This window comes from Gymnoscopelus microlampas (genome assembly GCF_963454915.1).
Source record: "Gymnoscopelus microlampas genome assembly, chromosome: 10".
In the NCBI taxonomy this organism is placed as follows: Eukaryota; Metazoa; Chordata; class Actinopteri; order Myctophiformes; family Myctophidae; genus Gymnoscopelus; species Gymnoscopelus microlampas.
In genome coordinates this window covers 51,599,382-51,611,450 of record NC_139947.1, presented here as the reverse complement: position 1 = coordinate 51,611,450, position 12,069 = coordinate 51,599,382, and the positions used below count along the sequence as shown (strand labels likewise).

Below are 12,069 nucleotides of genomic sequence, written 5' to 3'. Positions count from 1 at the left end.
AAGTAGTTTGTCAAAGGACAGAGCTCACAACCAATATTTGTGCCAAGTTCGGAGCCAATTGTACAAACTGTTGGAAGAAAGCCATGATGATTCTACCCTTTTCTAATTGTAGTATAAGATATTTCTTGTCTACTGGCACTAAATGTGTGGCAGCGACAGGTTTAGCTGAGTTTAGACTCACATACATAATCTCCACCTCTTCGCCGCGTGGCGGAGATAATACATTAGAATAATAAAGGCAAAGGAAAATATCAATAAACAGTTAAAAGAATCTCCATGATATTGAAATTATCAATAAAATTAGCAATGAAGTAATCAAAAAAGGATAAATAATGGCAAAAGCAAAAAGAATAATTAAAATGCACATACTCAATAAACTGAGTCAACTAACTTATGACTGACGTTAATAATACACGTAATAATACATAATAATGTATGGCATGGAAATTAATACTGTGTGGCAAAGTGTGAGAAAAATAAAGTTGGTGTTACAAAAATCAACCTCAAACCCACAGTGTACCATAGCAACTAGAATTCTTTGAGCAAAGACTTGGTTCCCATCCTATTTGCATAGTCATGCACCAGACGTGTGTGTGTGTGTGTGTGTGTGTGTGTGTGTGTGTGTGTGTGTGTGTGTGTGTGTGTGTGTGTGTGTGTGTGTGTGTGTGTGTGTGTGTGTGTGTGTGTGTGTGTGTGTGTGTGTCTCTCTCTCTACTCTCCATGCACCAGACTATGCGTTTAAAGAGCTCAGCTATTTTATGTTCTCGGAAAAACAAAATTGGTAGTAGATTGTGTAAGATAAGACCGACTGATCATGTGAGATAAGTGGTCTCTTCCTGTTGACGAGCATTCAGCGAGACACAGACGTCGTATGGGGTTTCAGATGCGTTTGTGGGTTCGTGGCACACGAACTGTGATGGGTTTTTCCGATGGGTTAGGAGGTGGAGAGTGAAGAGATCGGGGCCACGTTTTCATACCGGTGAGGGGTGGAGAGTGAAGACAGGGGCATGGTTTCATACAGGTGCAGGTCTGGTCAGGAGAGGAGAGGAGAGGTTGCCATGCAATTTAGTGAGTTTCTTTAGGAATATTTGTCATAGTAAACAACCAGTTTGTCTGTACTCACAAATACATTATGTGAGAAATCATCATAGTCATGCTACCAGGCAGGCTACTAGGGGTCATATATTTAACCCATTCAATGAACGCATACTGAGTCGTTTTAGATTTCTTTTAGCTATAACCATTATTTTATACTTTGGGCTATTCAAAAAATAGCAGATATACAAGCTCATAGCTATGAGAAATGGGGGTCCGCAGCCAAATACATATAATTTTAGGGGGTCCTTAATAATAATAATGGATTTTATTTATAATGCACTTTACATTTGTTCCACAGTTCGGGGGCGGCCGAGCAGAAAGCCCGGTCGCCATGAGGTTAGTGTTTGAAGAGCGGAGGTTGCGGTTGAGGGTTGTAGGGAGTTGTACTAATCCCTTGAGGTAGGAAGGAGAGTTGCCGTGGTCGTGGATGTACTGATGTGCCTTGAAATTAAAAAGTTGGAGCACCACTGATATAGCAACATACTGTTAGGATTTAGAACATTTTTAGATATGTATTTGGCCGCAGACCCCCATCTCAAAATGTTTTGTTCCAGGGACCCGCCAGAAGCAAAGATTGGAGTAAAAATATATATACATATATATATATTCAAAGATTTGCACACATTTTCTTGATTTTTCTAAAAATAGCAGATCTACAAGCTATGAGCTTGTAGAATAATTATGTGCACAATAAAGTCTGTGGGCCCTATTTTCACCGGTGCCTCACACAATCCCTAAACTTCTTTGACATTTTTTTTTTTTTTAAACATTTTCAAATAGTTCAAATAGCCAATCTACAAGCTCACAACGTGTCGATGTAGCTCGGCTAAAAATGGCAAAGAGGTTTAGTGATAATGGGTAAGACACCGGCGAAAATAGGGCCCTGTGTGTGTTTGTGTGTGACTGTTAGTGGAGGCAGTCACACACTGTGTTTTAGCTAAATGAGTTTTAACTCATATTACTGACCTTGTGTAATATCATTCCTGATGTCGAGCTCCAGCTCTTCTTCAGTGGGTTGTTTCATCTGAGCTGTACGTCTCTTTTGTATTTTGTAGTACAGAAATACCACAGCTAAATGGAACAAACAAGGCAAGTGACTTAAACCATGCAGCCAAATGAATAACATTTTACACATACAGTACTGTAGATAGTGGGGGTTACTATAGAAATGGCTTACTGACCAACAAAATTACAAGTAATCAGCAGCAATAATACGATGAGTATCAGTCGAGAGGGAGAGTCATGAGCTGCTGCAGAAGGAGGATCCAGAGGGAGGCGTACCGTGATATTTCCATATCTGATCTGAAAGAATAGCACAGTGACTGTGTTCAAAAACTGAGTGTATCAAGGATAGGATAGCTCAATGTAGATTAGAAGCTAAATATTTACCTCCAGGGCCTGAATTGTGTCATCAGTTTTATTTAGAATGTCACAGATGACAAAGTATACACCATAAAAGGTGTCTATCGTTTCCATAACACACTCGTGCCGTTGGTCGCCCTGTACTCCCTGCACTGACAACTCAGCCAAGGTCATGTTCAGTTTGTCAGGCTTTTTCTGAAAGATCAACGAGACAAATGTTTACATTTGCACGTGTGCATGTATACAATACACACCCATAGACGGACAGACGGACAGACGGACAGACGGACAGACAGACAGACAGACAGACAGACAGACAGACAGACAGACAGACAGACACACACACACGCGTACCTGTATAAGGATTTGCAGGTCAGCTCCTATCCTTGTGGAGGTGAAGCTGATGAAGTGTGGATCCGGGTGGTAGGTGAGGTTCACTGGGCAGGGCAGGGTTTCATTGTCTACTCTCAGGGACACAGTGCTAGTGGACGTGTCATCAGCATTTGCAGCCTCGGGCGTATCATAAAATAGAGTCTATAGTGACAAATAAGACAAGAGAATAACATAATTTATCAAATTGTGTAGACCAAAAAATGGGTGTACGGTCAACTCAACTGTCGGCATTATCAATCTGTCATCAATTTGACGTGAGCACATACCCAAATGGGGACTGTGCGACGGAGAGGGCACCTCATTCATGACTTCTAAATAATATGTTGCAAGTACAAGTAGGTTATTCAATAGGGTACAGCAAATAGACAATGCACCTTTAGTAAAATATGTAAATATGTAATTCATGATTACGGTTTTCGTTTTGGATATATCTTTTAAAGCGTTGTTGAAGGATAGAAGTTAGTGATTTATCTCTGCCACTGTTGACCGCATTCTTCTGACACTTTATATTTAGTATGGTAAACTTAACTGTCTACATTATCAATCTGTCTTCAATTTGACATGAGCATAACTGATATGATTGGAGGGGTAACTTCCAGATCAGAGAACTTGCTCTTTCTTATTGACTTTCAATACTGTTTTGGCCGTATTCCACTTCTTTGTGTGGACGAGAGACGAGACCTTTAAAACGGGAGCGGGATATTTAAATGACGATCGTTTTCATCCGGCACGTTTATTAACAACAGATTTTTACGCTGCGATCGATCAGGATACGACTGCTTGATAAATCACACGTGAGCCCGTTGTGACATGAATCCTGCTCTCGGATAGGCTATGTGCTGTTTTCTACGTTCCATGTGAAATGAGGAACAATGTCTGTGTGTATATACATGCAGTATACTGTACTGTATGTGTGTTAGTGTTGTGAAGGACTCACCTCCATGCTTGCATTTCTGGGATAAGTGATTGTGTGAGGAACATGGCTATGGATGACTCCCTCCACAAACTCCAGTAGTGATCCCTGGACCATGATCCTCCTCTTCCCACTGAAGAAAACACAACAGTATATAAAGCAAAACATTAAGAGAGAAATTAAGCAAAGATTTAATTTTATACTTTAAGTAATTTAATTAATTAAATCACAGTAACAATAACATAGGCTACATGCCAGAACGTGTAAACATTGCAGGATATAATTCATATTAATAAAAAAGTACGTATTCAAAATAAACTAAAAACAAAAGTAAATAAAAACATTAAAACAATCAAACCAATAGTTCTACATTTAAATTATGAAACATTTTTTCAATATTTTCAGTATGTTATTATTTGCTTTCTCCAATCATCATTGTATAAATTCAGAATCTTTTAAAAACTTTAGAACATATATTAGTGACAAAATATATTTTGGATTGATTGGATCATTCACACCTTTATGTGGATCCAAGTACCAGTTGAAGTTACAGCTGAAACAAGTTCTAAACATACATTTCTGATTGTGCTCATACCTGGCCCAGGTAGTATCTGGTGTAATCATGAAGCAGACTGGAGATGAGTGGTTGCTGATGTTGGCATTGTCATGGTTAGATGCAAGAGATGGAGGGTCAAGAGGGAGGCTTACGGTGATATTTCCATATTTGATCTGAAACACAGGAATAGCTCAGTGTGCTTGTTTAAAGACTGAGTATATCAAGACTAGCTCAATGTACAGTAGTTTATCAGCTAAATATTTACCTCTAGGGCTTGAATTGTGTCATCAGTTTTATTTAGAATCTCACAGATGACGAGGTCTGTATCATTACCAGTTTCTATCGTTTCCATAACACACTCATGCTGTTCGTTGCCCTGTAATCCCTGTACTGACAACTCGGCCAAGGTCATGTTCAGTTTGTCAGACTTTTTCTGAAAGATCAATGAGACAAATGATTACTTTTGTGTGTGTGTGTGTGTGTGTGTGTGTGTGTGTGTGTTTATTAGGGGTGTAATGGTTCACATCGTATTGAACAGTTCGGTAGGCATTCGTTTCGGTATATGCACCTGTTTTTTATAAAATCTCAATGATGAGCTGCAACATCAGTGTGTGGGAGAGAGAGAAACGCATCCGTGTGAATTAATTTCCTATGGAAGTCACGCGGTTTTCTAGCGTGCAACGTTACGTGATGTGTTGGGGGGGAGGAGGGGCGGAATGAATGGGTATGTATGGGGAAAACGCTTGGTGCACGCGACTGTGTCCTCCGGCCCAGGGCTAAAGAGCATGGGGGCAGACCATGACACCGATCATGACAGAAAAAGTACCGAACCGTGACACCATAATATTGCATCGGTGTGACCCGGTACACCCCTAATACACAGTATATACTGTGTGTGTGTGTGTGTGTGTGTGTGTGTGTGTGTGTGTGTGTGTGTGTGTGTGTGTGTGTGTGTGTGTGTGTGTGTGTGTGTGTGTGTGTGTGTGTGTGTGTGTGTGTGTGTGTGTGCGCGTGCTTGTGAGCATCTTGTACCTGTATAATGATTCTCAGGTCATCTCCTGTCCTTGTGGAGGTGAAGTTGATGAACTGTGGATCCAGGTGGTAGGTGAGGTTCACTGGGCAGGGCAGGGTTTCATTGCCTACTCTCAGGGACACAGTGCTAGTGGACGTTTCATTAACATTTTCAGCTTCAGGCGTATCATACAATAGAATCTGTAGTGACAAATAAGACAAGAGAAAAACATGATGAAGCCTTGCACATGTCTGTGTGTGTATATACATGCAGTATACTGTATGTGTGTTAGTGTTGTGAAGGGCCCACCTCCATGCTTGTGTTTGTGGGATAAGTGATTGTTTGTGGAACATGGCTATGGATGACTTCCTCCACAAACTCCAGAAGTGATCCCTGGACCATGATCCTCCTCTTCCCACTGAGGAAAACACAACAGTAGCCAATCATTGAGGATGAAATTAAGCATGGATTTAATTCTGTACTTTAAGTAATTTAATTATCCACAGTAATAATAACATACATGAACATGTAAAAAATGTAGGATATCATTAATATTAATCCAAATTTACTTGATAACATGATAGTATTAATAAAAGCATTAAAACAATCAAACTAACAGTTCCACATTTAAATTAAGTAACGTTTTTCAACAAAAGTTATTATTTGCTTTCTCCAATCATCATTATATAAATTCAATATATTTCTTTAGAACAAGTATATTAGTGACAAGTCGTCTTTTGGATTGGTTGGATCATTCACACCTTTATGTGGATCCAAGTACCAGTTGAAGTTACAGCTGAAACGAGTTCTAAACATACATTTCTGATTGTGCTCATACCTGGCCCAGGTAGTATCTGGTGTAATCATGGAGCAGACTGGAGATGAGTGGTTGCTGATGTTGGCATTGTCATGGTTAGATGCAAGAGATGGAGGGTCAAGAGGGAGGCTTACGGTGATATTTCCATATTTAATCTGAAACACAGGAATAGCTCAGTGTGTTTGTTTAAAGACTGAGTGTATCAACTAGACTAGCTCAGGACTAGTACAGTAGTTTAAGCTAGATACCTTCAGGGTCTGAATTTTAACATCAGGTTTATATTGCATCACACAGAAGACAAAGTCTGTTGTACTGCTGTTTTTTATGGTTTCCACAACACATTGGTACTGTTTGTCATCCTGTACTCCCTGTACTGACAACTCAGCCACGGTCATGTTCAGTTTGTCAGGCTTTTTCTGAAAGATTGAGACAAATGTTTACCTTTATGTATCAGCCTGTGTATATGTATGTGTACAGTATATCAATAGAAACGCGTGTGTGTGTGTGTGTGTGTGTGTGTGTGTGTGCGTGCGTGCGTGCGTGCGTGCGTGCGTGCGTGCGCAAGCATGCGTGCTCGTGGGTATCTTGTACCTGTATAACGATTAGAAGTTTAGCTCCTGCCCATGTGGAGGTGAAGTTGATGAACTGTGGATCCGGGTGGTAGGTGAGGTTCACTGGGCAGGGCAGGGTTTCATTGGCTACTCTCAGGGACACAGTGCTAGTGGACGTGTCATCAGCATTTTCAGCCCGAGGTGTATCATACAATAGAGTCTATAGTGACAAATAAGACAAGATAAAAACTTGATGTGAAGCCTTGTGCATGTCTGTGTGTAGATTACAGTATGTGTGTTTTAGTGTTGTGAAGCAAAGGCGCCAGGGGGGGATTTCCCATTGTGTTGCGCAATCGTTGCGTATGGGCTGCTCGCCTCTCACTGCAATAATAATGTGCAGTTGCTCTATCACTAGTCTCGCATAGCCAGACAACTATTCCACAATCTCCGAATGCTATATAGAGTCTGGAACTACACCTCCCCAAATCAGAGAGGAAGCTGGCATTTCCGTTCACAAAAATATGTTTTAAAATGTCTATACATTTTATATTTGAATTTCTATTTCAAGAAGCAAGCTATATGCTTAGATGATTTTCATTTATATTAGGTTAAATTTGCGTGACGGTTTACTCATGATCAGAGCTTCCGTGCTCCAGTTTTACAATATATTATTCTGACTTCCTTCTGCTTTCCTTATGCCTAAGTGCTTTGTTTATTGTAATGCAATGTATAATGTAGTTCTTCTAACTTTTAAGTAAGCTAACTGAATTTCCCTTAAATAGAAAGACTGAAAATGACTTTAACATTTACAACCTGGTCTTTGTCCAGAGCTCACAATTGTCATCTAACAACACAATAGTGCTTATAGTTAGTTCATTAAATACTGAGGAGTCCAAAACAATGTGGTTACTAGGGTTTAACATTTTCCGGGAAATATCTAATTTTAATTCCCGGGAATTTTCAGACCTTTTCCCGGGCTTCCCGGGAATTCCCGTTAAAGGGTAAAAAAAAAAAAAGTGCACACTAAAATGCATTTATATGTAGATACTTAAATAGCCAATTTTATATCGAGGTGCCCAAATGTCCCTATTGTGTCCACCTATGAACTTGCACTAATAATGACTTAAGTTGATTTTTTAAATCATATAAATATAATATATAAATATAATATAGTGCCCTGGCGGAGATCTGCCCTGTTGCGCAGCAACGGGTGAAGACAATTAGCTTAACGAGGAGCTGCGCTGTGCAGCCAAAACGCACTCAAACAATGTCAAACTCTAGCTGCTGAAATAAACGTTCCATTTGTATCATTATTGACAAGAGAATTTGCAAAATGATTATTTATGTATTGTCCATCAGAGCGCAGGTGAGGTCACAGCTTATCTCTACTTTTGTAGGATATTGATTTGATAGCCTAAACTTGTAATTTGTTCGCAGTTATTAATTTATATTAGGCTACTTGCTGGATATTAAGACTCCATTTTGGGATGTTGGCTGTATGTTGTCAAATGTATTAATGTATATTTTGTTGTTGATCAAATGTCGGGTTTTGTAGTGTGATTTTGATGTGCACATGCATGCGCTGCCACTGACAATCAATGAGACAGATAGCTGTTGCAGTTCACTTGTTCTACTGGGTAGTTCTAGTAAAATGGTAGATTGAACGTTCTAAAATGCAAGTGTAGGTAGGGTAGGCTACATTAATGATGATAAAAAAATCGGACCACATCGGTCTAATATTCTCTCTCTCTCTCTCTCTCTCTCTCTCTCTCTCTCTCTCTCTCTCTCTCTCTCTCTCTCTCTCTCTCTCGTTCTCTCTCTCTCTCTCTAAAGCATTGCTTGGTTTGCGCGCAGTTTAAGCTGGAATATAGGCTCGAAATCAAACCTAGCCACTGTTTATGCAGCGTTTCACTTGATGTTGAATCTCAACTATAGTCAACTGGTGTCTACCGTATTGACATGACAGCAGAGGAAACGGTGAAATGAGCGTGCGCAGGGCAGGCAGGGTGCATCACGGCCACTTGTGTTTTATTTTGTTCATTACTGTTACATTCAGTGCGCGTCCCATACTGGTTCACAACGGGACGATGCAACCCTGCCCTGGTCGGCAACGCGGCAAGTAACTAGGCTAATTATAATAGTAATTCCTCCGCGATGTAGATAGGCCTTTCTACTAATTAGTATTCATTTCTAACAAGAAAAAAAAACAACGGGAAGCCCGGGAACCGAAGTGAATTCCCGGGATGGTAAATAACCCCGAATTCCCGGGATTCCCGCATCCCGGGAATCCCGGTGTTAAACACTAGTGGTTACATGTATACAGGGAAGGCTACTCTTCGGAGCTACGCCAAATCTGACAGTGCCCACAACTAATTCCCCACACCCCCCCCCATGCCGGCGCCTTTGTTGCGGACCCACCTCCCTGCTTGTGTTTGTGGGATAAGTGATTGTGTGAGGAACATGGCTATGGATGACTCCCTCCACAAACTCCAGATATGAACCCTGGACCATGATCCTCCTCTTCCCACTGAGGAAAAACACAACAGTTCCATGTCAAGATTACATCTTCAAGAGTACATCTTTGTCAGGTCAGGTCATATCAAACAGAGCAATATTACACGAGAGGGTGTGCTTTACCGTCATTATTGGCACGCCAGTGATGCGGTCAGGAACGAGGCGAAGCCGAGTTCCGCGAGCATCACTGAAGTGCCAATAATGTAGGTAACGCACACCCTCGAGTGTAATATTGCGATTATACAACAGTTACCAACAAAACACATTCAAATGTATTGATATTGTGGGGCAATTCATAATAAAAATGTTTCGCTATTATCCGTTTCCCTGTAAAGAGAAGAGTTTATTTGACTGAGACATTAGTCCCTGTAGCAGCGCTTTGAGGCACCGTCTCATCAACACAACTGATTCCAGTAGGCTATATGCTGTGTCGTACGACCGTGTCACGTGGCCAAAATAGCTGATCTACAAGCTGACAACGCGTCGCGATGGCGATGCGTTGTGAACTTGTAGATCGGCTATTTTCGCATGCATAGTCCATTTTGCATAGCTGTTTGTTCACCGGTGGCGGTGGTGGGTCAGGCTAATGTCTGTTTGTTTTCCTACCATGGGACAGCGTGACGTCACAGCACAGCTGTGCCATATATGGCCTAATCAGGTGCGGACTGCAGTGCGGAGTGATTTATTAATGTGATTAGGCCCGTGCTATGATGCTGGTTTGAAGCACGGCTAGATAGCTATTTCAAACAATCAGATTGCTTGGTCGGAACTACCTGTTGTATAATGACATTTAAACAGGTGAAAGGCAGAGGCTGGCCATTCAATTAGGCAATGTCTGTGAGCTGTCTATGATGGAGTGTGTAGCCTTTTGAGATGAGGGGCGCTTTGGGTATGGATATCATGATGTCCATAATTATTTAGGTATGGATATCATGATGTCCATAACTATTTAGGTATAGATATCAGGATGTCCATAACGCTTTAGGTATGGATATCATGATGTCCATAACGCTTTAGGTATGGATATCATGATGTCCATAACTATTTAGGTATGGATATCATGATGTCCATAACTATTTAGGTATAGATATCAGGATGTCCATAACTCTTTAGGTATGGATATCATGATGTCCATAACTATTTAGGTATAGATATCAGGATGTCCATAACTCTTTAGGTATGGATATCATGATGTCCATAACTATTTAGGTATAGATATCAGGATGTCCATAACTCTTTAGGTATGGATATCATGATGTCCATAATGCACGCAAGCAGCCTGTATTAGCACGCGGTGTGTTAGAACTTTGAACCGATCAACTGTTGCCGGCCATTGACCGATTAAAATCTTAATTGACCGTTAAATATAACCATTGCCAGCCCGACAGCCTGCTGCCTAGGTGTGCCGCAGTTATCTGATCCGAGATCAGCCTAATCAGGTGAGTTACACAGCTGTGTTTATCTCCTCCTGATCAGCACTGAGTACGGGTATGCTCGCATCGCTCGGGTTATTAGGCTACACATGATAAACAGAGCAGGGTTCTGAGGTAATAGAATCGGAAGACAGCTTTTTCTAAATAGTTCATAATAAACGACAAGTCGTTTTTCATTATTTTTCATCATCATTTTTCCCACTTACTGCTTCAAAACTGAGTTACATAGGAAGCTGAATTGTTTGTGTACCGTTACACCCCTAGTTACAGTATGCAAGGACTTAGTTTTGAGGGGTGGCACTGTCAATTTCAGCAGACGGTAATCTTATAAAGCATTTGAAGACACATCACACAAAAGAGCATAATGAGTTCACCAAGTAATGCCAGTCATATGTGTTGCATTGTGGCTGCAATTTAACAATTTATTAAAAGAATGATTTATTCCTAGATTTATTTTGTTTTTAAGTGGCTCTTGTACTACTATTTTATATTATTACTGCATTGTTTAAAAAATGTTTTACTAAATTATGGATGCACTTAAATTGTTATTTATTTCTAGATGTCAAAGACTGTCAAACTACGTAGATGTCGAACTAGATATTAAAAGTATTTGTTCAAACTTTACAAAAGGTTTAAAATTTGTCAGATCATACAACTATGATACCAATCATAATGACATAAGTCATATAATATAGGGTTAGTTTACAGCCATTTATAAATGAACACAGACGCCACAGACACGGACATCTGTACTTGACTTGGATCTGAGTTAAACTGAATATTTCTGAATGTGCCCATACCTGGCCCAGGTACTGTCTGGTATGATCCTGGAGCAGATTGGTGATGAGCGGTAGATAACGTTGGCATTGCCATGGCAACTGCCATCAGGGAGGACGGCACATATTCTGACAAAGCCTTTGTCAGCTCTGGGGATGTGGAATGTTAGACTGACCCCTGTGTTGTTCCATACTGGAGATCTACACACACAGAAAGATGAGGACAAACAGGACAAGTTCTACTATCTGCAACAAACTACAAACGAATCATGTATAAGTCCTTTAACCTTAAAACCACACACTCTAGGGAGCTGAGTGGTTAAGGCCCGTACCACATAGGCTCTAATGCCTGACAGCGAGTGCCTGGTTTGACTCCTGGGCCAGACCATTTGCTACATGTCACTCCCCTGGTCTATCTCTACTGTCCCTATCAATGCATGGGGAACATAATGTCCACTCACTCTTTTGGACTGCAGTTCATGTCTCCCTGGATCCGTACCCTGGTCACATCGCCGAGGTTACTCCCAGTCATCAGGGCATGGTTTCTGCCATGGATGGACACGACACTGGGAGTGATGGAGGAGATCTCTGGTTTCTAACACACACACACACACACGCACACGCACACGCACACAGTAAAATAA

The 12,069-nt window shown here is 40.8% G+C and overlaps 1 protein-coding gene across 1 annotated transcript in view; it reads right to left on the bottom strand.

Moving 5' to 3' along the window:
- Nucleotides 1-397: 397 nt before the first annotated feature.
- LOC311054288 (uncharacterized protein) overlaps nt 398-12,069 on the bottom strand; it is a gene marked incomplete at its 5' end in the record, with an annotated part of 78,375 nt that continues 66,703 nt past the window's right edge. Inside the window, 16 exons of the mRNA XM_084070164.1 lie at nt 398-1,029; nt 2,065-2,169; nt 2,280-2,400; nt 2,488-2,655; nt 2,815-2,994; nt 3,791-3,899; nt 4,362-4,495; nt 4,588-4,755; nt 5,355-5,534; nt 5,644-5,752; nt 6,173-6,306; nt 6,400-6,567; nt 6,743-6,922; nt 9,121-9,229; nt 11,450-11,626; nt 11,887-12,020. Of these exons, the coding sequence (XP_083926290.1) occupies nt 935-1,029; nt 2,065-2,169; nt 2,280-2,400; nt 2,488-2,655; nt 2,815-2,994; nt 3,791-3,899; nt 4,362-4,495; nt 4,588-4,755; nt 5,355-5,534; nt 5,644-5,752; nt 6,173-6,306; nt 6,400-6,567; nt 6,743-6,922; nt 9,121-9,229; nt 11,450-11,626; nt 11,887-12,020 (2,271 nt within the window). The 3' untranslated portion in view covers nt 398-934. The remainder of the gene's footprint in view (nt 1,030-2,064; nt 2,170-2,279; nt 2,401-2,487; nt 2,656-2,814; nt 2,995-3,790; nt 3,900-4,361; nt 4,496-4,587; nt 4,756-5,354; nt 5,535-5,643; nt 5,753-6,172; nt 6,307-6,399; nt 6,568-6,742; nt 6,923-9,120; nt 9,230-11,449; nt 11,627-11,886; nt 12,021-12,069) is intronic.